Genomic DNA, 24,667 nt, shown 5'->3' on the forward strand with positions numbered 1-24,667 from the left:
CAAGAAATTGAACTTCACCCCCAAGCTCCCTGTGTGCCCTTGTGGACTGAGCCTCCCCTGCCTCCACCGAAGAGGTAACTACTGCTTCAAAATTTGAGGGTATCATTTCCTTGCTTTACCCATGAGAGGGGACCAGAATGTGGCACCCCCAAATGTGCCACTTTGGCATAAGGACTGTTCTGAGCGGAAGACAGTTAAGAAGTGGCAGATGCCAAAAAGAGCTCTCTGCCCTCCCCCGTCTGCCTGAAAGGACCTATCTTCCTCTTTGTGAGGGTGTGTGTGCCCCCTCTTCTCTCCTGGGCCCCCTTTGTCCCTGGAGACAGAGTTAGCACTGAGGTGGTGCTGCGCAAACAAACCTTAATAAAACAACGCTTCTCCTCCGTTAGCTTCTCCATATAAAATTCCCCAATACATTAACTTTACCCTAGAAGCCCAAACTCCCTTTCCTTTGTCACTTCTTGTCAAATTTATTGCCCTTTATTAAAATCCACATAAGGCCCTGGGTCTGACCACCTCTTTGGGTCTCCACTGCTTCTCTACAAAGGCCTGGAGGCACATAAAAAAATTAAATATTAGCATTAGATAAAAATTGTATGCTGTTCCTTCTAATTTGCCTTTGGTCAGTTCAATTCACAGACCCCGATATGTAAACCTAAGAGGGTAGAAGAAAGGTGGTTTTATTTTTTCTTCCCCTGTTTATATTCTGAGACAGCATAGTTTTTCAGGTTTTGCTCTTTATATAAAGGCATCATACTGTGTCACTTTCTGTAGCCTGTTTCGTTCTGTGGGTATTAAGAAGACGTTTTCATCATGAAACTGAATTTTCCAGTCTATGAATGTTGCATAGATTTCCCGTTATGTAAGTCCTCATTCGCATCTTTCAATACAGGTTAATAATTTTTCCATATGTCTCTTAATTTTGTTTAGATTTGTTCTTAAAAACCTCCTATTTTGAGGCTGTTATCCTTTAAAAGTTTTGTTTTTATGTAGAAATGTAGTGGCTTTTTATGTATCAGATTCTATCCAGAGAAACTTGCCTCTTAACTTTTCTGCGGATTTGGGGGCTTTCTATAATCACAAATATTTGAGTATCATCCTTTCCAATCTTACCGGTGCTGTGATGCCAGCCTTTGACAGTGGAGGACACTGGGGTCCAGAGCAGGAAGGGGCTGGGCCTCCCGGTTCCAGCGTGTCTGGGGGGCAGATCTCCGCGAGCCGGGCAGCTTTCCCACACACGGGGCGGGGGAGGTCTCCCGGACCCTCAGCTCCCAGGCAGAGGCTGCTCCCCGAGATTCCGGTGGCCTTCAGGGTCACCTCACCCCTCACTCCAGTCTCTGTTACAGTGAATGACGTTGGACTCGGCTTTGCCCGTTGGTTAAATACTGCAGGGAGAACAGCATTACAATCCTGGGCTCGTCATCAGCACCCCTCTGTGGTAAGCGTGTGACCTTATTTATTTACCCATCACACAGTCATAAAATTCACTCACCAAATGCTGTGCTATTAACAGCAAGGACCTATGAAGAGAACCGTGATTCAAGAACAAGAACATGCATTTCATTTCCCTCTGTGTTCCTTTCCACACCCACTACCCTGGGGTGACTGCTGCCCTGATCTGCAGCCAGAGTGGTGGCTCCTGCTGGGAGCCCTGCTGGGGCTCTGTCTCCCCAGGAACAAAGGCCCAAGCTCTACAGGGGCACCACGGCCCCTTTTTTTGTCCCATGGACCCCCAGGTAAAAGGTAAAGCCAAGAGCAGCCTTCAGAGCCATGCCCTGAAAGGCACACAGTGAAACATATAGGCCTGCGGAGGAAACCACGGGGACTAAAGAAGGTTGCTGCACGTTTTCAACAGTGACCAGCCACGTGTGTGCTGCTTCACCGACACATGAAATAACAAAACCTCTGTAAAACGCGCGAATCGGGGCCGTTACCTGGGGAGGCCCACCTGCGCGGCGGGTGGGAGTCTGCCCCCCCCCGACGCCCTGAGCTCCCGACCCTTCCTCACCCCACGTTCCCCTCCAGGGAGTGGGGTTCACTGTGGACGAGAGGGCAGCTGGAGGCACGGGCGTTGGGCTGGCCCTGCGGGGCCAGGGGCGCACGTGGGCTGTCAGAAGAGGGCCCGCCACAAAGAGGGGCAGAGGCTGAGTGGGAACTTCAAGCATAGGTAGGGGACCAGGAGGTTTATTTTAGCTGCAAAATCACAGCCTGGGTGTGTCGTCAGGAGAGTCACTGGCGAGGGGACAGTACTCCCAGGGGCGTCTGATGTCTGCCAGGTTCCCCAGGGACCGCTGTCCCGTCACTGCTGTGTCCAGTGCCTAGGACAGCGCCGGAAGTGGACGGATGGACAGGTGGATGGATGAAGGGATAGGTGGACGGATGTGGTATCCAAGGCCGTCCCCCTCACCGCGGAGCTGGCCCACTGGACCTGGTTTCCGTCCAGCTCTGGCCACTCCCTGAGGGACCTGGGCAGGCCTCTCTGCCTCCCGGGGGCGCAGGGGGCTGGGTCAGTGTGCGACCTTGGGGGTCTCAGAAGCCAGGCAGGTTCCTGCATCCCTCTGTGTCCAGCGCCAGCAACTGGAGCAGCTGAACCACAAGCACTACGAAGGACCCCTCTGCCCAGGGCCCCTCAGCCTCAGGCCGCGGGGAGGGCTGCAGGCAGCAGCTGGTCCCAGGGATGCCCACGGCCCCCGAGGGGAGGCGCCTCTGGGCGGGGCCAGGACCTGTACCCCAAACTGCAAGTGCTGCTCCGGCCCCATCCCTGAGCTCCCCGCACCCGTGGCATGTGCCAGCCTCTGGACGCCCCTCCCCCACTGGCCACCACCCATCCTTGGCTTCCTTCTTCTGGAAGCTGGGCCCCTGCCTCCCTCCTCCCAATGTCCACAGCTTCCCCCACCCCCAGCCCACTCCCTGGGTGCCCACCTCACTCCTCGGCCTTGGTGCCAAAATCCCCACTGCCCTCTAGTGCTAGTGGCCACAGGGACCCTGGGCCACCGCGAGGGGCCCGTGGTGCCAGCCTGTCTCACTCCAGATGCCCATGGTGCGCGGGAACCCTGCCAGGAAAACTGAGCCCCCCAACCTTAGCACAAAGCATTACAGGTTTATTTAAATAAAAATTTATAATTTATACAAGACTTTTTCTTTAAACAAGGTTTTCTTAAAAAAATGTTACAGGGGCATTTTTTTCATCAGTTCTTCATACAGTACAATCCTTTTGTTGAACAAAAGTTACACTGGTAATGAGTATTTACAGATCCAAAATAGACTCGAGCTCCAGACATAAAAAATTTAACATTCATTCTAGTTCAGTGATTAGTCGCAGAAATTAAACATCTGCCCAGATTTACACAACTCAATAAAACTCCAGGTTCTCCCTGACAGGGAGCCCGCACAGGCCCGCGCTCTTCCCGGCAGGGGCCCTGGGCTTCCAAAGAGGGACCTGCCGTGGGCCACTGTGCAGCTGGGGACGGCCATCCTGCACGTGGTCAGTTTTCATCTCCCTTGCTCCTCAGAAGGGACTCAAACCAAACCACGCCACTCTGAAGGAGGCAAGTCCATTCCACGCAGGGACACACCCACAGTGCGTGGGGACAGAGTCCCACAGTGCTGACAGGGACACATGTCGAACCCACAGCAGCACCGGGGAGTGGGGCTTGAGCAGCACCCACGGGTGTTGCCCCACAGTCACCCGGCGCCAGTTCAGGGCCCACCCTGCCTTGCCCCGGGCACAGAGGGGGTCCCACTGGGTGTATACCCACAGCCCCCCCAGAACTCGGTCTGCCTGCACCGACTGCGGGGCAAAGCCCAGGTCTCGGGCGGGCTCTGCCTTCGTCTCTGAAAGGTCACAAGACACCGACGCCAGGGAGACCAGGAGCTGGGCGGCCACTGCAGGGCCCCGGGACCTCATGACTGGGCCGGGGTGTGTGCTTGTCTGGCTGGTGGGCGTGGCTCCCGAGCACACTCCGCGAGGTCCCCTCACCAAGGGGTGACAGGAGTGACGCCACCGAATCGCCCGCCCAACCAGCAAATGGGGAGCAAAGGTAAAAATTACGTCTGAAAAACGATACAAAAATAAGAAAAACAGCTTGCTCTCTGTAAAAAATATAATCTTCTGTTTCTTCAAAAAACAACGATCTCCGTGACACCCAGAGGACTCAGGACAAGCTGAGGGGCCGGAGGTGCCCGTGTCGGGAGTGTGCCGAGAGGGGGTGGCCCCACCGGCCCTGCCGTCTCCTGGGCGTGTCCGTCCCCGAGGCCTTCGGCCAGTCAGTCCCAATGGGACACCGGCTTCAGGGAAGGGCCGGGCCTGCGAGGCGCGCGCTCTGTCCTCCCCGAGGGCGAGGGCTCCCCCCACTCCCCGCCGAGTGTGTGCAGGCACCAGGGCTGCGGACCCCGAGCTCTGGGCTCTGCTCGCGGTCACTCCCCAAAGCCGGCTGACCTCCCCAGCGTCCCCGCACCGCCCCCACGGGCAGGCCCTCTGCCAGCCTGGGCCCCCTCGGGCCTGAGGCGCTCTGGTCTGCTCTCACCCTGGCACAGCAGCCTGGAGGCGGGGGCGGCCCCAGGGCTCGGAGCACCCCCAAAGCGGCCGTCCTCCTGGGCCTTTGCACCGCACGGCGCTCCGCATCCTCCTGAGGAGCTGATCTGGGGCCCCCGGCCAGCTGGTCAGCACTGCGCTCCCAGGACGTGCATGGGGGTCTCCCTAAAGGACGGGCCGGTTCATGGCGCTGGCCAGGGGCCCCCACGTCACCTATCGCCGGCGTCCTTCACCCCGGGGAGGGCCCCGTGTGCTCCTCGTATGGCTTTGGTGTGGCAAAGCTGCTGGCCTCCGAGAGCCGGGGTGCGGCCGCGCCGGTCTCCGCCCGGTGGGGACAGAGAAGGCGCAGCTGTGCTTGGCGGTGTGTCCTGCGTGTCATCCTTCCCGGTGGCCTCGCGTCCACAAGACACTCCCTCGAGAGTCCCGACCCCTGAGCAAAGGGGTCTGTAAAACGCAGGGTCAACGCAATAGAAACCACAGATCGGGGGGGTTATTGCAAAAGATCACGAGGATGTCCAATTTTTCTCCACTACCAAATTGTTAAAAAAAGAAAAACTCCCAGCGGCGTCACGGCCAGCCAACACTAGCTGTCGCCGCCCGATGCCGCCGCCGCCGCCGTGATCTTCATGTACTGGCCGAAGATGGTCTCGAACGCCTCGTCTCTGTGCACCATGGCACCGAACACCAGTGGCTGGCGGGAGAGGAAGCACCGGCAGCGAGTCCGCGCGCGGCCAGGTCCACACGGAGCCGGCCCCGTGCTGGGCCGCAGCCTCCTGCCCCGGGAGGGAGGGAGGGTGCTTCCCAGGCCCCTCTGCCCAGCCGCAAGCCTGGCCAGCCTGCGCTCAGAGCCACTCCCGGGCCCCCGCCGCTGCCTCCCCGGCCCCCGCCCAGCACTTACTTTCTGTGTTGATGGCGTGGACACGGCAATCCCCATGCCCGACCCCGGGAGGACGGAGAGGACCTTGTACTGAAAGCCAACGGCGTGCCTGTCACCACCGGCCCCCCTGGAGATGGGGCCACCCTCCCCACACCCCAGGGCGCTCTCCACGGAGCCCCACACGGGCCTGGGCCTCCCCAGCCAGCAGAGAACGAGGACTGATGGTGTGAGCGGAACACCAGACCCGCTGACACTCCCGCCCGGCCTTGTCGGGGCCCCCACAAGGAGCACTGCGTGGGGGGAGCAGGTCCCCCAGCCCGACCTTGCTCCTCCGACCCCACAGCTCTCTGGGAGGGAGGGACCCACCACAGCCACAGGGGTGCTCCTGACACACCCTCAGAGGGAAGGAGACGCTGCCCGGCGGACCCCTGGGGGCCCACCCAGGAGGCCCAGAGGGGGCGCGGGTGGGCCTGGCCTCCCCCACCAGGTGTGTGTGTCAGGCTCTGCGCACACCTGTGCCTGCTCCACGTGACACGACGGAAAGTGCTTGAAAATGCCAGAGCCGGGACAGCCTGCCCTGGGGGAGCGTCTCAGGGCCAAGGGGCAGACGGCTGCCGGGGCCCAGCTCACTGCCCACCCCCCACCCCCACCCCCTTCCGTGCGAGGACGCCAGACGCTGGTCCACCAGGCAGAAGAGAGGGCACAGCCCACGGCGTGTGGATACCCCCCGACGGGCCACGAGGCTCCACACAGACACCGCCTAGAAGCGGGGCCCTGCCGCGGGGAGAAACGCCGCCTGCCCGACCGTCCAGACGGCACCCCTCGTTTTGTTCTAATCGCACCCCGCTCCCAACTCGGCCGCCGGCTTCGCAACCCTGCCGCTCCTCCGCTCCTGAGACTGGGGGTGAGGGCGAGCAGGGGCCGCACCCACCTTTTGGATGTCCGTGATGTCCACCAGCTTGATGACTTTGTTCCTCTTGGAGAAGCCGGACTTGGAGCTTTCGAAGCACAGGTAACTACCGGCGGCGGCGGGGGGCAGGGGTGGACAGAGCACAGCCCAGCAGGTGAGCCAGAGGGGACCGTGCCCGGCAGCTGCAGCCACAGCCCAGACACAGGGCCCCCTCACCTGCCGCGACGCGCCAGCCTCTTATAACTGATTTCATTTTTACCCAGTCTCACAGCTTCTCAGGTTCAAAACCCACTGCTCTGCACTGAACCCGACTCACGTTCCCATGACGTGAGCATCCCCGGGACGCCCAATAAGAAACCTGTGCGTCCCTGAGGCCAGTTCCTCCAGCGAGGGGGTAGAGACGAACAGGTGGTCCTTGGCTGAGAGTGGGGGGCGAGGTGGCCGAGGGTCCCCAGGACTAAGAACAGACCCCTCCCTGCATCTGCTCCGCCCCCTCCCACCCCTGGGGGTAGCTGGGCTGCTACGCCCCAAAAGGAGGGTAACAAGAACCCTGCTGCAGCCCTGGGGCCAGGGCCCTGGCTGGGGGAACCGCACGGTTCCCATCACACGACGTTGAGCACCCAGACCAGGGCATCCCAGGCCCTGGGGAAATGACGGCCTGCGGCCGCGGCTGCATCCGACTCAGAGACAGTACCTCCCCACCCGGGGGCCGGGAGTCAGCAGGAGTTGGGGTCTCGGCAGGGCTAGGGGTCCCCACGGCTGGGCCGCCCTGGACCGCGGGGCCTGCGAGGAGCCCCCTTCTAATCCTGGCCCCAGCCGGAAGGCACGCCCGCCCGCAGCCGCCGACGGCCTCACTCACTTCTCCGTCACGTACAGGACCCCGTTCCTGATGTAGTCGGTCGGCATCTTCCGGTCTCTGTTTATCAAGCAGCACCGCCAGCCGTTCTCACACACTGACGGGGACAAAAGCGGCCCGTGACCTTTCCTACTGGAAATACCCGCCCTCTGACTTGATGTTGGAACCATCAGCACTGGCTTTTCAAGGATGTACTGACGTTCACCCTCCACCATCAGATGAAACCCACAGTGGGAGGAAAGTGGCCTCTGAGAGCCTCTGGAAAGCAGATGTTTCCCCTCCCATGTCAATGGGCAGAGATTTTTTTTTTTTTTTTTTTTTTTAAAGGAAAAGCACAATTTAAGTAAATCAAACTACGGCCACGACTCTCAAGGTTCACGGTCTGGGTCAACAGAAAGAGGGCTCAGGAGAAGGTCAAAACTTAAATTCTCCAAAGTTCTCTTTCTGCAGTTGGTATCACACACGACAGAGGCCAAACCGTTTAAGGGCCCCCGACCCGCCTCACGGAGAGCCGGGAAGCGTAGGAGTTTCGGGGGAGGCCGAGCAGGGCCCTGGGCTCCCGAGTCACCTGTCACCACCCAGCTTTCTAGGAGGCCACAGCAAGGGACGAGCTGGCCAAGGCAGGACCGGGAAGCCCCTGCATGCGTGGCGCTCAGCGGCTCCGCTTCGGGGCCGGCTGGCCTGCCTTTCCGCTGTCAAGCCACCCACTGCAGACGTGCTCGGCCCCTCCGACCCACCCGCCCAGGAAGCCCGGGAAGGAGGAGGCGGGCGGGCGGCCCTCCCTCGGCCCCCGTCGGGCCCCCCTGCACTGGGGTGGGCGACCCCTTCTGGCCTGGCCACGGGCTCAGTACACACGTACCCGCCAGCGGACGCTCGTTTTCTGTCAAGTTAAAGATTTCGTGGAAATTGCTCTTCTTGGCGCCATGGACGCGGCTGGCGTCCTCGTCCTTGTTCAGGCCGGCGGGCGCACTGGACACGTAGCCCCGCGAGGAGGTCGTCTGCGGCTGCCGAGGGCACACGACGTCCCCGTCAGCCCCGCCGGCCGCGGTGGGTGGGCGGGCGGGAGAGGGGCGGGGCCGAGCTGGGACGCACGGACGCACGCACACACGCACGCACCCTCACCCCACCCAGGCCCCTCTGTGCACACGTGGACGGAGGAGCGGAGAGGCAGGCACACCCAGACGTGGGGTCCCGTCCTCGCCCATGAGCCACCGTCTGGGCAGAGCAGCCCGGCTGAGGCGGGCAGACCCTCTCCCCGCGACGCCACGCCCCAGGCACTGTGCCGAGCCCGACCCAGCACGTGCGGTCAGTGCGGAACCGTCAGGCGCTCACGCCCGCGCTGCGGACACCGGGACCGGCCGCGCGGGACAGGCCACCAAGAGCAAGGTTGGCAAGTCAAACAGAGTCAGACCACAGCAACGCGTGGCATCAGGGCACGGCGTGGGGGTGCAGGTACCACACGGACACCGTACCTTGTCGTGTCCCGACAGCTGGCCGGACGGGACCACACACACGTGCGGCCACGGAAGGAAAGGTGGGTCCACGTGACACGAGGTGGTAAACACCGGCTGAGCAAGCAGCACGCGCAGACACACGGCCGCGGGACGCCCTGGTGGGGTCGCCCTCCACCCCGGGAAGCCCACCCCCAGCGGCTCGGGTCCATGACACTCAGGGAGCCAGGCTGCCCGCTCTTGGGCCTCACCCCTTGGGTCCACCTCCGTCTGCGTGACCAGAGCCCACCCACTGGCTCCCCAAGGTGCGGGCTGCTCCTGCCTGCCCGGCTGCACACCTGGCTTGCGAGTCTGGGGCCCCAACAAGCTTTGTCCTAGAACCCAGGAAGCCTGACCCACACTTGACCCAGAGCTTCCCTTCCACGGACAAAAGCATCAGTTCCCAGACACCCTTTCCTCAGAGGACACTCATACACCAGACTGAAATCCAACGTCACCTCCTCCAGGAAGCCCTCCTACACCTCCGTGGGAGTCCTACTGAGCCCAGAACCTCCCCACTAGTCTGAGACCCCAGGAAGAGCACCAAGTCCAGCTTGCCCTCCTCGTCCTGGCTCTGGACAGGGTGCCTAATGCCCACACGGCCTTCCACCCAGTCCCAGCCCGTGAGCACAAAATGTGCTCATCTCGGCCTTGCTGTGCCCTTGCCGGGAACAGCAGGGACCCGGCACCCACCCAGAGAGCAGTCACTCCCAGGGCTCCCTGCTCCCAAGGCTCCCAGGGTCTCAGCAGTCACGGCCAACGCCCTGTACCCTCCTGCCCTTGGCCTGGGGGCCGGCCTCGCCTGGCGGGGCCCACTCCCCAGCCAGTCTACGTAGATAGGGGCCCCCCAACCAGCCTCCAAGCACTGCACAGCCTCCCCCAGCAGCTGTCCCCTGCCGAGGGCTGGCCAGCCCTGGACCTTCGGGACAGCAGAGCCGGTCACAGCGAATCCACCCCTGCAGTTGTCTGTTTCAACGGCCCCAAAAATCAGAGACACCAGCCTCCCCGCAAGCCGGAAGTGAGGGACAGCGGAGTGTGGCCGGCGCATCTCCCGGCCGCCGCGGGGCCTACCCTGCGTGACACGGCGGTGCTGGAGCGCTCCTTGAGCTGGGGGTCCGTAGGGAGGCTCTTCCAGATGATGTAGGGAGTGTCGTACTTGGCTCTCAGCCTCGGGCAGCGTTTGAAGATAAAATCGATGACAAAAAGCTTGATTCCGGCGTAGAGTCCTGGGGGCAGAATGAGGTCCCGTTTCTCCAGGACCCTGCGGCCCTGCCCGCGTGGCCGGCACGGCGGTCCCCACCCCGCCAGGTGCTCCATGGAGGGCCTCCCGGGACCCAGGTGTGGGCCGATGGTCCTGGGGTGGTTACACAGGGCAGGGAAGTGACTCCAGCTGAAAGGGAAGCCACTTCTGTGTGTGTGTTGTTACCTCCAACCCAGAAGTGGCTCAGGCCAAACACTAACCTGTCCCTAAAACCGACCAAACAAAACCACGAGTCACCATCCTCCAAAGGGGACGTGAGCAGGACGTCGGGGGACCCGTCCACAGCCTGCCCGCCCCTGACTAGGTCAGCCGGCAGTGACGGCCAGGGGCTCCCGCCTCCTGGTCAGGGCACCTGCATTGGCCCAGGCCCCCAGAGAAACGAGACAGACAGCCCGGAGCACGCTGCACTTCCGTTGGCGTTTGTCATTCCCCCCACGGCCTCACTTGCCTGCCCTGGTTTTCCTGGTGAGGGGGGCGGGGAGGGGACGAGAGACCGAGGACCCACCTGCACGCTGGGGGCCAAAGGGCAGGTGGGCACAGTGCCCAGACCATGAGGCCCCTGAACTGTGTGACCGCCACACCCAACACTCCAGCTCAGGCCGGGCGCCCCCTGCCTGCCCCCCACCCACGCACCGTGGACGGAGCTCGCGGTGCGGATCAGACGGCGCAGCGCGCTGACCGTCCGGCAGGCTCCTTACCCACGGCCAGCCCCACCAGGCGGTAGGGGAAGAAGCAGGAGGCGAGGAAGGCGGCCCACAGCGCGATGTACAGCTTCTGGGTGATCTCAGGCTGCACCCACATGAACAGGCTGGAAGGGAGAGGAGAGGTTCAGCCAGGTGGCAGGCGCAGCGTACACGCGGCCGGCCAGGGGCTGACGACTTACTTCTTGATCTTTTCCAGGATGTCGGCCATCTTGCCAAAGAGGTTCTGTGTGAAGAAGCAGCTGCGGTCACGACACACCCCCGGGGCCACAGGGCAATGCTGGAGATGCCCAGCGCCCAGGAGACCACGGCCGGCGCCACGGAGCCCATGGTCCTGCCCAGCCGCCCCCAGGCCGAGACCGGGTGATGGTCAGGTCCGAATCAGGGGTTAAGGCACCACTCGAGACGAGGGACCCAGGCCTGCACCCTCCCGGGAGCTCCCCTGGCACTGGTCAGGAGGGCCTCCACCAACTGGGGCACCGGCGTCAGACCAAGCCAAGAGGGCCCTCCCCACCAACCGGGTTGTCTCGGCTGTCAGCTCCCAGACAAGCCAGGTCTGGAGGGCTGGGTAGCTGGGGTCCCCCCGCCTGGAGCCCGGCAGCGGTACCTGGGCTTTCTGGGCAACGTCCAGCACGAGCTGGAACTTCTCAGACACGGTCAGGTCTTCCTTTGGAGGCTCCTTCAGTCAAAGGGGAAAGAGAATTTCCACTGAAATTTAACAGTTCAGAGAAATTACTGACAAAAACAGCAAGGAGGCCTCCCAGCCCGGGGACCAGGTCTCTGCTGCCCCGACACAGAGGGACGGGCATCCCTGGGGGGCCCAGCCCGAGGGGGCAGCACGGGCAGCTGTGCTAGCTGACACCCGTCTGGTGCCTGAGAGGGTGGTAGGCAGCCCCCCAGGTGGGCAGGGCTGCTTGAACAGATCACCTTCAGAGGCGCATCTGAGACCACAGCCTGCGCCCACCCCACACTTCACAGGCGGGGGAACTGAGGCCCCAGCAGGGGGGCCTGACTTTGTCCTGCTTGTCTGAGTTCATTCAGCAAAAACCTCCCTAAGACCTCCAGGTACCAGGGCCAAAGGGCACAGGCCTGCCTCCCCAGAGACACGCTCCCTGACCCCTGTCTAAAGGGGCCCCTGCAGACACCACCACATCCTGCACCCCTACTGTGTGCTCCACGCACATGGTAGGTGCTCAAACACCTGATGAAGCCCATGGACGCACCATGGCCTCCCTCCTGCCTGTGCCCGGTGGTTCAGCCCCACGGGCCAGAGTCCCCCGTAGAGTGGTGGGCAAACTTTCTGTAAAGGGCCAGGTGATAAGCACGTGTGCCTCTGCAGGCCCAATGGTTGGTTGCAGCAGCTTGGCTGCTGCAGCCCCAAAGCAGCCACAGCGTAAATGGACAGGCGGGACGGAGACCAATAAAACCTTGTTTACAAAATTGAGCGGCCAGCCACTGGTCCAGGCCGTCCATCGTTCACCTCCCTCCACAGGAGGCTATGAGAGGCTCCAGGGGCCCCCTCGCTACCTCCCCTCCACATCACGTCCCAGCTGAGGAGGGTCAGGTCAAGCCAGGCCCGGCCAGGCCAACCTGCTTCTCACACAGCCAAGCCCAGGCTCGTGAAGGGCGCTCGGGCATCAGCTGGCGAGGGGTCAGGGTGCGGCCACGCAGGGCTCTGGATAGGGGCGGCTGCCCTTCTCCTCCCCGACCTCTCCTCGCCTGGCAGGGCTCCCCGCCGCCGTCCACACAGCTGCACCTGGAGGCCTTGGGGGACCCGCGGCCCCCGCACAGCACTGGCAGGTAGAGCCTGGCCCCCCAGGCAACGGAGCCCCTCCCAGGACTCACCACCACTTCGGACACTTCAGGCACGATGCTCCACTGTATCCTCCAGCCCCTGGCAAACAGGAGACAGCACGCCTTTACAACGGCATCGTCTGCAGGCGGTGGCCGTAGAGGGGTGACGTCAAGTCACCAGGCCTGCGCTCCCAAGGAGGAGCCGCCCCCGGGAATTTTGGCCACTGGGACAGGAGCTTCAGAAACACCCGGCCGTCTGCTGAGACCACCAGGGCCCCCTCCTAGGCTCCAGAGAGGAGATGACCCAGGTCACCCCCACAGATCCCTCCCCGGGGGCCCTCCTGGGGGTGGGCACACATTTATAAGCACCCAGAGGTGACGAGCCTCTCAAAATAAGTCAAGGAAGTGGCAACAGCAACAACTTTAGTGAACCACGTCTAGCCTGGGCACGGAGAACCCTTTCACAAGCGCTTAAAAGTTTTCTATGAGAAACACTTTCAAACGAACCAACTTAGGCAACCGCAGAGAAGCACCTAGAAAAACTGTGCGTAAAGTGAACTTTTGAACGGCTCAGTGAAAATACAGAAGGCAGGCCCTCCTGTTAGGCCCGACGTGAAGCTGGGGGTCACTCTGTGGGGCGACCTCAGGTCCACACAGACCCGGGAGGGCCCGGGGACACGGGGTTCCCACCCCAGCGTGCTGGCTTCCAATAGCGCCGCCCGCCCCCAGCCTCGAGATGGAAAGCAGGTGCTCGGAGAGGGCGCAGGGAAGACACCGCATGGCCCTGGGCTCTGGGGTTGCTGAGTCCCAGCGCCTCCCCGGCACCTGCACCCCGACCAGTGGGGACCTCGCAGGGCACAGAGCCGCTGCAGCTCCATCAACCTCGCCTCCGCCCACTGGGATGTCACTGCTGAGGTGTGTGTGGAGGGGTGACTTTCCTGCCCAAAAGCAGCACGACCAGAGGAGGGGCCAGAGTGGCCCCAAAACCGGCACCCGCCAGCAGCCTGCTGGAAAGAGCTGCTGGGGTTTGGGAATCACCCTGCCCGCTGCAGCAAACCATCCTCCTGGGGGCTCGGGGACTATCAGAGGACAACCTCCCAAAACGCCAGCACGTGACACAGAGCCGGCTCGGCAGGTGCCCTGCCGTGCGTGTAACGCAGGAAGACAGCACAGCCGCGCACACACCACAAACCGGCGCACCTACCTGGCTATGAGGTAATTGAGGGATAACCTCAAAATTGCTAGAAATAAGAACATGGGGATGGCCCAGCCGTGCCACACGGCATTCATGTACACCTGCGGGTTTGGAGAGAAATGGGTCGGGAGGGAGACGGTTAGGCGACCTGCCCGCATGGTTCAGGACAGACCAGATCCCTCTCTCCCCCAGCCAGGCAGGCGGCACTCGCAGGCAGGGAGACCAGGCCCCAGCGGCCCTCTGCAGGCCCGAGGACCAGGGCACGCAGCGTAGACAAACCCGCTTGGGGAGGAGGTGAGACGGAAACACTGCTCTGGGTGGGCGGGGAGCAGCCTGGACGTGGCCCGGGATCACAGGAGGAGGGCTGACCCCACAGAGAGGTCCTGGCCCAGCGCCGCTGCGGGCCCACCTACCGGAGCCGGAGGCATCCACATACCCAGCACTGCTGACAGTCTACCCTGCCGCACGGGGCAGGCAGGGTGCTGGGCACAGTGCTGGCGCTCAGAGAGGGTAGGGGACGGACGCAGTGGGTTCAGGAGGAGGCCTGGCAGGTGGTCTGAACGGCGGGCAGGGTTAGCTCAGCCGTAACCCACAGGCGGAACTAGGGACCTGGGACCCAAAGCAGCCAGGGCCCCGTAGAGCAGAGTGCTTGTGAAGGGCGGCCAGAGGAGACCTCCAGGGGGAAGGGGGCTGGCCCCTGGCCACCACCGCCTGTCCTCTGCAAGTGCACAACACCCATCTCCCCGGTGGACGGGGGGCCCCTGGGGCTTCAGGGCGGCCCTCAGGACCCTCTCAGGTGGAGGCCACCTATGGGGGCCTCTGCAGAGATGGGGCCTTTGGGGGCTGTGGCTCTCCCTCTCCATCCTCCTCCCACTGGACGGCAGGGTCTCCCCGGGCAGGGCTGGGAGCAGCCACCACAGGACAATTCAGACTGCGACTGGGCCTATCTTCCCCAAAGCACCCTGTGATGCTGGCCCAACGCCGCCTACCTTCCCCAGGCCTGGTGGCCTGCTTGGCCCCTAGGCCACTGTGCGCCCGCCAGGAGCCTCCCCCAGCCGCCGATGCCGGATGGGAGGGACGGCTGGTTTCTGCACAAGCAGACAGACCGCCCCACCGGCCCTTCCCCAACCCACTTGGGAAAGTCGACCATAAGCTTGGCACGAGGCCCTCTCCCGAGAACGCTGCTGCAGGGTTCTGGGCAGGCGGGGAGCCCCACTGCCAGCCCCAGGCTGCACCCCACAACACCCTTATCCAGTCCTTACAACTGCCCTGCAGCCCACTTTACAGGCGGAAACACCGAGGCCGGGAGCCGTCCCACACGGCAGGGATGGGTGGGTCCCTCAGGAAACCTCAGGGAGGGTGCACACCCCACCACCCATCCGCGGGGAGCACTCACGGTGAAGGCGATGGCAGACGTGTAGACGGAGTACCAGTCGGATAAGGCAGAGAGGTTCTTCACAAAGCTGGTGACAGGCCTGGCACCCCGCTCTGGGGACAGAAGGGACCACGCAGTCAGGCCAGCGCCAGCCCGGGCCTCGGACACACCTGGCGGTCCGGCTGCTGCACCAGCTGGCGTTGCGGGGCCGGGGAGGGAACCAAAAGGAGCAAAGCAGACCCCAACTGCCGCGGGCTCCTGGCGCGCCTGACCCCAGGCCAGCGCTCCCGCGGCCACTCCCGGGCTGCGGCCCGTCCTCCGTCCTCGCGGGGAGACGTCTGTCTGCCTGTCTGCCCCGGCCCGTGCCCGCAGGCGGGGAATGGGGGTTTAGTCCGCACACCCCGGGCCCTGACAAGTATCTGGAGAAGCACCACGTTTTGCTGGGGCTCCCAGGCCCGGAGGGAAACTCGGCTTCTGGCCACGGGCCAGGGGCGGACAGACAGACGGGGTGGGCCTGGGACATACTTCCCACAGCCTTAGGAAGAAGGCTGGGCTGGGAACTCCTGAAAAACATGCTTCCAGAAGCAAGTCCAGTTCAGTGCAAGACCGCAGTCACCGCCCGGGCAGCCCCGGCCCCAGCGGCTCACACAGCCACAGCGACAAGCGGGTACTTACTAAGTCCACGCCGGGTACTTACTGAGCCTCCTCATGTTCTCGGTCAACCTAAGAGGGGGGAAGAGATGAGCACCAGCACCCACTTGGCTGCAGCCGCGTCCTGACCCCGCAGCTCCCTGCGGGCCCCCGGGGAGCATGGGTGACCCACGGGGGGCGGCTTCCTCGTCTCCCGCCCACGCTGCCCCCACCCGAGTCTGAGAGCCCGGCCCGCGGGCACTCTCGGGGTCGCCACCGTCCCCGCGTGGTGTCTGTCGCAAAGCACCAGTACGACCACTGATTGGGGGGCACGGCCGTGCGGCCGCCCCCCGCACAACCTCCCCGGCTTTGCTTGCCGGCCCTGAGGAGGCCTGTCCTGCCGGGACAGCCGCAGAGCCGGGCCCCGGGGGCCACCCCTCCACCCCAACCTCCAGCCGGGCCCCACCTCCGGGCGCTGAGGGGCTCCTCCGTCTCCACCGTGCTTTCCTCGGGCTGGAACCGGAAGTCCTCCACATACTCCCCGAATTTCTCATAGAACCACTTCTGGACACGGGGGCACAGCCCCTGGCTCCGTCGGTCTGCAGGACGGGGTGGGGGTCCAGGTGAGGGCAGCAGGCTGAGAGGGGCCTTACAGAGCAGCAGACGCAGGGGCACTGGTGGGTGGGGCTCCCGGCCGGGCCAGCGAGGGCACGTCCACGCCAGAACTGTGAGGGGCCAGGTGCCCTGAGAACAGAGCCCAACCCACTTCCCCACGAGGTGCAAACCAACCAACGCAGACCCCGGGGGCCCCCGTGTTCCTCACACCGACCCCCGGCTTGTTGGAGGCTGTCCCAGGCGCAGGTGCTGTCCAGGCGGGCTCTCAGCCCACTGCTGGCGCTGCGTTGACCACCCCCCGCCGCCGGGCACACTGGTTGGTCTGGGAAGTGGCCAGGTGGGCTCACTCCCAGGGACACCCGGACCCTGGGGAACAGCCAGTGGGCATGCGTCAGGGGCTGTGGTCCGCTGGGGGCCCCAGTGAGTGAAGTCACCCACATCAGACTCGAGAAAACCAGCCCGAATCCCGTGGAACAAGTCTGTCCCTTAGGAGAGCAGGTCGTGGAGTCGCCCGCAGGGGGCGCCGTCCCCCCACAGTTAGAGGGGGATGGCATGCACGCAGGTGGTCGTGTGCTGCCAGCTCGAAGGGACGGAGCGGAGGCCGGGGGGATGGAGGCCGGTGCACACAGAGGCCGCGAGGCTCAGAAATGCCCAGAGGAAGGGCGACAAGGGCCCTGGGTTCTCGCAGCCCACCTGGGGCACGACAGGGTCTTTAGGGTGAGAGCCTAGGCAGGCTCAGCCCTATAACCGCTTGGACAGCAGCCGTGGACAGTGAGTAATGGGACGGGCGTGGCTGCGTCCCCATGAAACCACACTGACGACGCTGAAATTTGAAATTTATGTAACGTTCACGTGTCAAATCCTTTTGATTTTTTTCCAACCATTTAAAAGTGTAAAAAGATTTTTTTCAATGTAAAGGCAGATGGGGAGCTGTAGTCCGCCGACCCCGGGTCTAGGTCAGGTGCGCTGCCCGAGTGGACAGGCCTCACGGCGCTCCCCAGCCCTGCTCTGCCCCAGCACCACGCAGAGCACCCGTCCCCCCCCACCTACGTCCTCGGGGCTGCACCTGGTGGGGTCCTTCCCTCCCTCCCCACACTCCCCACCTCCCACACAGAGCACGACACGGTGACCCTCGTTGTGGGGACGGGGTGGAAAGACTCTCCTCTGACACTTCCCACGAGTGCAGGAGGCTCATCAATTGCCACACACAGCAGGGGCCTTGGCGGGGTGGGGGGCCCTAGTGCTGCTCCTGGCTTGGAACCTGGGCCACTGGTCATGAACCTAAGGGGACTATGACCCAGTGGACACAGCAGCCAATGCCGCACCCGGCTGGCCTGTCTGCGGGGTCCAGCACCGGGGCCCTGGGAAAGAGGCGTCTCCCTCTCTGGACGGCAGGTAGGGGGTCAGAAGCCGGCTCTGGTCTGAGCTCAGCCTCCACCTGGAGCGTAAGCCTGAGAGGCCTTCCCTCCTGGGCCTTGGTCTCCTCACCTTTACACTGGGCAGGGCTTAACCGAAGGCCCTCCTGGTGTAGCCCTCTGAGCCCCCAGCACAGGCAGGGGCTTACCGTCAACCCTAACCCTATTCCCTCTCCCACCTTCTCAGCCTGCGAGGGGCCTGGGTCCACCACAAATCCGGCCCCTCGAGAAGCCCAGTTTCCTCCCATGCCATCCTCTGAAGGACAACTTCAGAAAGTGCCAAGTGTGGAGGCGGATAAGGAACTGGAGCCCGGGGTGGGAAGAAAAGGCACTGAAAAGAGCTCTGCGTCCTGACCTGGGGGTGCTGGGGCACAAGGCCTGCAGCTGACCCCACCTCCCCACTCACCCCCTTGTCAGGACAGCCGGCCTCTGGAAGCAGGTCGCCAGGCCAGGGGCCAAGCAGCCAGTGTGACCGCGACATGATTCCTCTTTGGGGAAGGGCTGGGAGAGACGTCGCATTGTATTTTTAGGAGAAAATAAAGTCATGTTTTGATCGAATGCCTTGCACCTGCTATGGAGACTCACCAACCGGTAATCAGAGACACCCAGTTCCAACAGGAGGGGATCCCCGGAAGTGAGCAGGTGCACCCGGGAACAGAACCAACCCCCCACCCCTACCCCATCTCCGTCCCCCAGGCCTACCTGCTCCATTATTGCCCTGGGCCTGCCCTTTCGGAGGCTGCTGAGCGGGCGGCTCCTCGGCTCTTAAAGAGAGGGGAGAATAAGCAAGATCTCTGTTAGTTCAAGATACAGCATGATGAGTCCGGGCTTCGCAAGGTTCCCGCGCCCACGGGGCCACCCTCAGGGATCCCTCTGGGGTCCTGGCTGCTCAGCTCAAACACCGGGTGAGGGCAGTAGGGCAAGCACAGAGCTGCATTCCTCATGGGCATCCTTTAGTTAGTTAGTTAGTTAGTTTTGGCTGCGTTGGGTCTTCATTGCTGTGCGTGGGCTTTCTCTAGTTGCGGCGAGCGGGGGCTACTCTTCATTGCGGTGCACGGGCTTCTCATTGCGGTGGCTTCTCTTGTTGCAGAGCACGGGCTCTAGGCGCGGGGGCTTCAGTAGTTGTGGCACGTGGGCTCAGTAGTTGCGGCTCGCGGGCTCTAGAGCACAGGCTCAGTAGTTGTGGCGCACGGGCTTAGTTGCTCCACGGCTTGTGGGATCTTCCTGGACCAGGGCTCGAACCCGTGTCCCCTGCATTGGCAGGCAGATTCTTTACCACTGTGCCACAAGCGAAGTCCTACTCTTCTTGTTTTTTGATGACCAAACACTGTCTCAAACATACAACTCTTTTCTTTTCCTGTTAATTTTGACCCATCTGCTGCTTTATTTAATGTTAAGCTCAGAATAAACAGCTCTTATACTAGTTACTTGGCCTGCTAATGAAAAGGTACTACTCAGCGACACACATATTTAGCAAGCACCATGCAAGGCCACAGCCTGGGTGAGCCCCTGCCTGGCAAGCTGTGCACAGGTCCCAGCTTGGTCCATGCCGGCCACCTGCCCAGCTCCCTGCCCCTGCGGCCTAGCTGCACCTGACTACAGCAGTCACCCGGCCTCAGAGCCTCCCTGGAGTTCCTGGCCACCTGCCAGATCCTGACCACAGACCTGACTTTCAACCACAGGCCCTGACGGACTGGCCCCCAGCCGCTGGCTGGACCCCCTTCCCTTGGGCAGTGCCCTGTCCCTGACTGGCCAGCCCACCTGCCCTCCTCACCCTGCACTGGCCTGGGCTACCAACACGCCACACTGCTGCTGTGGTTCCCAGTGCAGCAGAGATCCCAGGATGTGGGAAAAGTGGCAACCCAGGCAAACCTCGGCAGGACTGGGGGGGTGGGGCACGGAGGGCTCTGCCAGGACAGAGACAGTGGGGCTGGGAGACCCTCGGCAGGTGCGCACCCTCGGCATCCTGCTCTGTTAACACAACGTGATCTTGTAAAAGGGAAGAACCTCTGTATCCTATCACAAGTTCATCGCTAAAGGGATGCTGCCTATAAGCTTAAATTATACATAGTGGCCCATCTCTGGGATCCCTGCCTCCCAGTAATGAGCGTTAAGCTAAATTACCTCTGTTTAGCTCCCAGGAAACCTCCTGCCCAGGCCCACCTGTGAATGACTGCAGGGAGGAAGAAATGAACACATCCTCTCTGGGGGCTGATGGGAACCAGGAAGCGTTTGGCTTTACTCTCCCTCCCCTTTTCGTATAAAAGGAGCCTGAATTCTCACTCAGGCAAGTGGGCTCTTTGGGGCACGAGCCACCATTCTCTTGGTTTGCTGGCTTTCGGAATAAAGTTGCTGCTCCCTGTCCCAACAACTCGCCTCTCGATGTTGGCCCGTCGTGCAGTGAGCAGTACCAGCTTAGACCCGGTAACAACCCCACTCCAGCATCTCCGTGAACTGACCCGCTCTGCGGGTTTATAACCTGTAACTGCAACCCATCCCGGCCACGCTGTGCCGAAGCAGGAAGCGTGGAGGACAAGCTGGATCCGAGGAGGGCAGGGTGAGCAGGGGGCGAGCCTGCAGCCTCGTGAAGCAGTGGACAGGGAACCGTGAGACAGAGGGGGGTCCCAGAGAAGGGAGCCATGGTGGAAGAGGAGGGGGCTAGGCCTCCACGCCCACCCCTCCCCGTGGCCAGGCTGCCCAAATGGCCATCCATGCTCAGAGCTACTGACAAACGGGGATTTACTGGGAACAGGAGGGGAGCTGGGGCACGCAGGAGACTCCAGACTGGGTTCCCTCTGTTCCTGGGCAGGTGTCCAGGCCTCCGGACCAGGACATTCCCTGAACCGGCCGGGGGTCCTGAAGAGGCAGCTCACACAGGAAGCACTAACAAATGGGCTCCCACCAGAGCCCGGGCCCAGGTGTGCTACTGAGGACTCGTGGGCCCGAAGGACACGCATCACTCAGCCACAGGTAGGCCTGGGGTCTGAGTGGCCGGCGGGGCTGTCTGGGGTGCTGTGCTTGGTACCATTTGGCTTGCATCTGTGATACTGCACAGCCACTGGCTGTGTGATCTTTCCAACATAATCACCGCTAGAATCGGACAGGTATTTAGGTATAAATGGGCTGCTAGCTGCCTGCAGGGAAAGACGGCTGGCAACACGGGCGCAGGTGTTCCAGATGGCGGGGAATTTTACCTTCTTCCTGTCACACCACATATGGAACATCGTGAGTGCCTGTGACGTGCATGGGACGTGGGAAACAGACTGTCAACACAGCGCACAGCAATCATGTTCTAAACATGAAGAGGAAAGCAGAGGGCAGACAGCGAATCAGGGCCTCCCAGCCAGGCCCACCCGCAGCTCCGGGTAGGTGGGGAGTGAGCGGAGGCCTCAGAGCAGCACGAACGCCCCGGGACTTCACTTCATCAGAAGAAAGGGCCCTTGTACTCCTAAATAACTGTGGATTCTTCTAAATGTTTTGGAACAACCTCCGCTGATGTTTAACGTGGAGTGCACCTGGAGGGCTTTTCTAGAATCTAATTATCCCCCCCGGCAACAACCCGAGGCCGCAGGACAGATGATGAAGCTCATGGGCAGGGGGTGCCAGGGCCACATGTCAGGGCCAGGCTGGGCACAGGAGGCAGTCACCAGGTTCTGTGTAGTTCCCACACGGGCGCCCCGGCCAAAGCCCCAATCAACACGGTGGGCGGTGCAGCACAGGAGGATGACACGCACCCTCCGGCCCCCTCAACGCAGCCGGGAGGGCGGAGGAGCCATGGGAGGTGCCGCTGAGAGCAAACCCAAGGGTGGGGCCCGGGCAGGGCCTGACCAGAGGCCAGTGGAGGTCAAAGGCAGTTTCTCCATGTTGCTTTCGGACCGATAACTGGACGTGGGCTTCGCCTTGAGTAAGCTTAAACCAAGGCGATGTCCCAGGAATTTTCTTAAAAAGCAAAACAGGGGTTTCTATAAACTACCATGTTTTAATCCTGCAGATGGAGTGTGTGTGTGTGTGTGTGCGTGTGTGCGTGCGTGCGCGCGCCCAGGTGTGAAGGTGGCCCTCCACACAGCTGCCCACCCTGGACGGCCCACAGAGACCCCAGATGGGCACCAGGATAAGAAGGAAAGAGGATGTCCCTTGCCTGGAACCTGCTTCTCCCTGTTCCTCTCCTCCCTCAGGTCTCAGCTTCCAGAAGATTCCTAAACCCTAAGCGCCCCCAAACCCCATGCTCCCCAGGACCCTCAGCTTCTACTTCCTCGGTCCGGGCCTGGATGTTCCTTTCCTGTAATCCCCAGTTGGTCCCCAAGCAGGCCTGTGAGAAACAGATTTGTTTGCAGCCTCAGAACCTATCGGGGGCCAGGCACCCAAGGGGCTTTGGTGAAGGGACGAGGATTAAATCCCCAGAGCGGGCTGGGGGTGGTGGGAGGGTGGAAGACAGAAGACACGGACCCTGCAAAGGGAGCTGGCACACGGGGTCCTCTCAGGCCGAGCGCCGCCCAACGCCACCGGGCAAGCATGGCCTCCGGTAAAGCCGCACATAAATACAAACTGCATCAGACAGAAGCGTGTCAGTGCGGGTGACAGACAGCACTGTGACATGCCATGAGAGGCCAGGCCCGGCCGGCCAGTGGGCTGAGAATACACCCCACACCCAGCCAAGCACCTAGATCTCCCAGAGTCGTCCCAGGTCAGGTCACTGGCTGCACCTCTTTGCGTTATTAAATGTAATTGAATTTGAACGTCTACAGATTTTCACATAAGGTTTAACATCAGGGAAAGTACTGCTTGAAGCCGTGGTCCGATTTCTGTTCCAGGGAGGGGTGCCGGCCTTGTAGCCCGGCAAAGCAAGTGACACCCTGCCCCAACACGGGGGCCCCCGCGGGGAGCCCCAGACAACTGCAGAATGGGCCACGCTGACCTGTGGGACAGGCAGGTGGCCTTCGTTCAGGGGCACCAGAAAGCCCATGGAGCTGTCCTAACACCCGGCAGAGCAGGAAACTAAAGGACCTTCTCCCCCAGGGAACCAAGTGCCACCCGTTCCCTGGGGCTGCGAATCAGCTGCTGAGACCCCGAGGAGGCCAGCACGAAGCACAGGAGGTTCGGCCTTTCCAGCAGCTAAAGCCCACGCGGTGCGGTACCTGGAGCAGGGCTCTGCTCAGAGCCCCACCGTGGTGACGACACTCAGCAACGACAGTGATGCCAGGCCACCCCACGGAAAAGCCAGCTCTGACTGGGGTGTCCCAAGCTGGAGAGAGCTGTGCACTCAGGCCAGGGGGGCCTGGACAAAGGGGTGCGGGGCCAGAGGCCAGGCTGGTGATGGGGAGGGATGGAGACTTTGGCGGCCTCAGCTCCCAGGCCTCGTCCGCCAGGCCACCGGCCTGGACTGTACACAGGGGGACAGGGAGCCCTGGGGGGTTTTATCAGGACGGGAAGAACACAGCTCTTACGACTTGCAAATATCCCCCTGGAATGACCCACTTCTTGCTGGCAGCGCCATGAGGCAGGGGCCAAGCTCGCGTGGGCAGAGGTGGGAGTCCACACCACCCCCTCCGCAAGCTGGGGCGGCCTCTGGCAGCCCCAGGATGGAGGGACGCTGTTGGGAGGAGGTGACTGGCCATGGCAGGCTGACCCTGAGGGTGCTGTCAGGGGCTCGGGGCAGGGGAGTGTCCAAGTGGGCAGTGGGGCAGGGTGGGGGGAGTGAGCGTGCGAGCACAAAGGCAGCTGGGCAGGGTCTCAGGGTCCTGGGGGCGACTGCTGGCCAAGACCTGGGGGGACGTCCGGTGGTTCTGGGGGCTCTGCGTCCCTCTTCAGTCCTGCCCGGCCAGACCTCCCAGGGCTCAGCTGAGACTCCCCCCGTTCCCCCTCCAGCGTGCAACAGGAGCACCTACACCCTCCCCCCGCCACCGGTTTCCAGATGAAGGCCCCGAGGCACAGGAAGGCAGCAACTTTCCCAGGATCGCAGCTGCGGGCACAGGCAGGACTCAGCCCAGAAAGTCAGGGCCAGGCCCACCGTCACCACTCACCCGCGTACCCTCCTGATGCCCTGGGTCCGGCAGGGGCTGGGAGGGCGGCGGTGGCCGCTCATGGGGACCGGCCACCTCAGGGTTTGAGCAGGGTCTTGGCTCAGGGGACTGCTACCTACCGAGAGGGCAACGCTACCTGGGTGACAGTGTTACCTGGCTCTCCCCTCCTCCCCACCTGGCCTTGAGCTCCTCACCTGGCCCTTCCCCCCCCTCACCTGGCCCTCCCCCCCCTCACCTGGCCTTCAGCACTTCCTGGACCTTCTGCTCCAGCTCCATCCGCCGCTGCCGCTCCCGGTCCAGCTCCTGCCGCAGCATCTCCGCGTTGGTTTCCTCTCGCAGCTTCCGGAGCTCCTCCTCTGTGAGGGGAGAAAAGCCCCGGTGAGTGTCATGTGGTCCATTCTGCCCCCCATGCAGAGGTGCCGAGAGAGGGCTGGTCTGCAAAGCACTCAGACAACTGGCAACAGCAGCTCTCGTGCTCCTTCCTGGGGGGCACACCCGCAGGAGTCTATCAACCGGGGCTCCTCTTACACAGTCAGGGCAAGATCTGGGGCAAAGCAAGGGTGAGGGTGTCTTTCCTAAAGAAAATCCATTCAAGATAGACACACAAAAGGCATTTCACCAGACCACCTCCACGGGGGCAGGACACCCCAAGGAAGGGACGCTGGCGGCACTTGGTCACTCCACAGACACACGTGCAGCAGGTGCAGTTCTGGGAGGTCTTGGCCGCAGAGCAAAGCCCACGTGAGGGGCAGAGAGCTCTGCCACCAGGCTGCCGACCACCTGAGAGCCGTGCGGCGGGACGGTGAGGGGTACAGTGGGAGGGTGAGCGGGAGCTCGAGAGAAGCCGCACCAAGGTGTGTCTGAGTCAGAACCTGGATGAACAGAAGGTCGCAGACCGGCAGGGTAGGGGTCGGGGGGAGAGCGTGGGATGCAGAGGGAGCAGCCTTGGTGAGGCGAAGGCAGGAGGGGCCGTGGGCTGGGGGGAGGGGTCACAGAT

At 62.4% G+C, this 24,667-nt stretch overlaps 1 protein-coding gene across 5 annotated transcripts in view; it reads right to left on the reverse strand.

Moving 5' to 3' along the window:
- Positions 1 to 3,112: 3,112 nt before the first annotated feature.
- Positions 3,113 to 24,667, reverse strand: part of GRAMD4 (GRAM domain containing 4) — a 78,068-nt gene continuing 56,513 nt past the window's right edge. For 4 of the 5 annotated variants that reach the window (XM_060113345.1, XM_060113348.1, XM_060113349.1 and 1 more), the window contains 16 exons: positions 23,906 to 24,026; positions 18,353 to 18,414; positions 16,087 to 16,219; positions 15,688 to 15,713; positions 15,012 to 15,103; positions 13,625 to 13,716; positions 12,472 to 12,520; positions 11,234 to 11,305; positions 10,809 to 10,852; positions 10,624 to 10,733; positions 9,736 to 9,890; positions 8,034 to 8,178; positions 7,178 to 7,271; positions 6,340 to 6,424; positions 5,430 to 5,498; positions 3,113 to 5,222 (listed from right to left, as the gene is read on the reverse strand). In XM_060113345.1, the coding sequence (XP_059969328.1) occupies positions 5,115 to 5,222; positions 5,430 to 5,498; positions 6,340 to 6,424; positions 7,178 to 7,271; positions 8,034 to 8,178; positions 9,736 to 9,890; positions 10,624 to 10,733; positions 10,809 to 10,852; positions 11,234 to 11,305; positions 12,472 to 12,520; positions 13,625 to 13,716; positions 15,012 to 15,103; positions 15,688 to 15,713; positions 16,087 to 16,219; positions 18,353 to 18,414; positions 23,906 to 24,026 (1,457 nt within the window). In that variant the 3' untranslated portion in view covers positions 3,113 to 5,114. The remainder of the gene's footprint in view (positions 5,223 to 5,429; positions 5,499 to 6,339; positions 6,425 to 7,177; positions 7,272 to 8,033; positions 8,179 to 9,735; positions 9,891 to 10,623; positions 10,734 to 10,808; positions 10,853 to 11,233; positions 11,306 to 12,471; positions 12,521 to 13,624; positions 13,717 to 15,011; positions 15,104 to 15,687; positions 15,714 to 16,086; positions 16,220 to 18,352; positions 18,415 to 23,905; positions 24,027 to 24,667) is intronic. The other variant, XM_060113346.1, reaches the window with a different exon arrangement.

The sequence above is a fragment of the Mesoplodon densirostris genome, chromosome 11, assembly GCF_025265405.1.
Source record: "Mesoplodon densirostris isolate mMesDen1 chromosome 11, mMesDen1 primary haplotype, whole genome shotgun sequence".
Taxonomy (NCBI): Eukaryota; Metazoa; Chordata; class Mammalia; order Artiodactyla; family Ziphiidae; genus Mesoplodon; species Mesoplodon densirostris.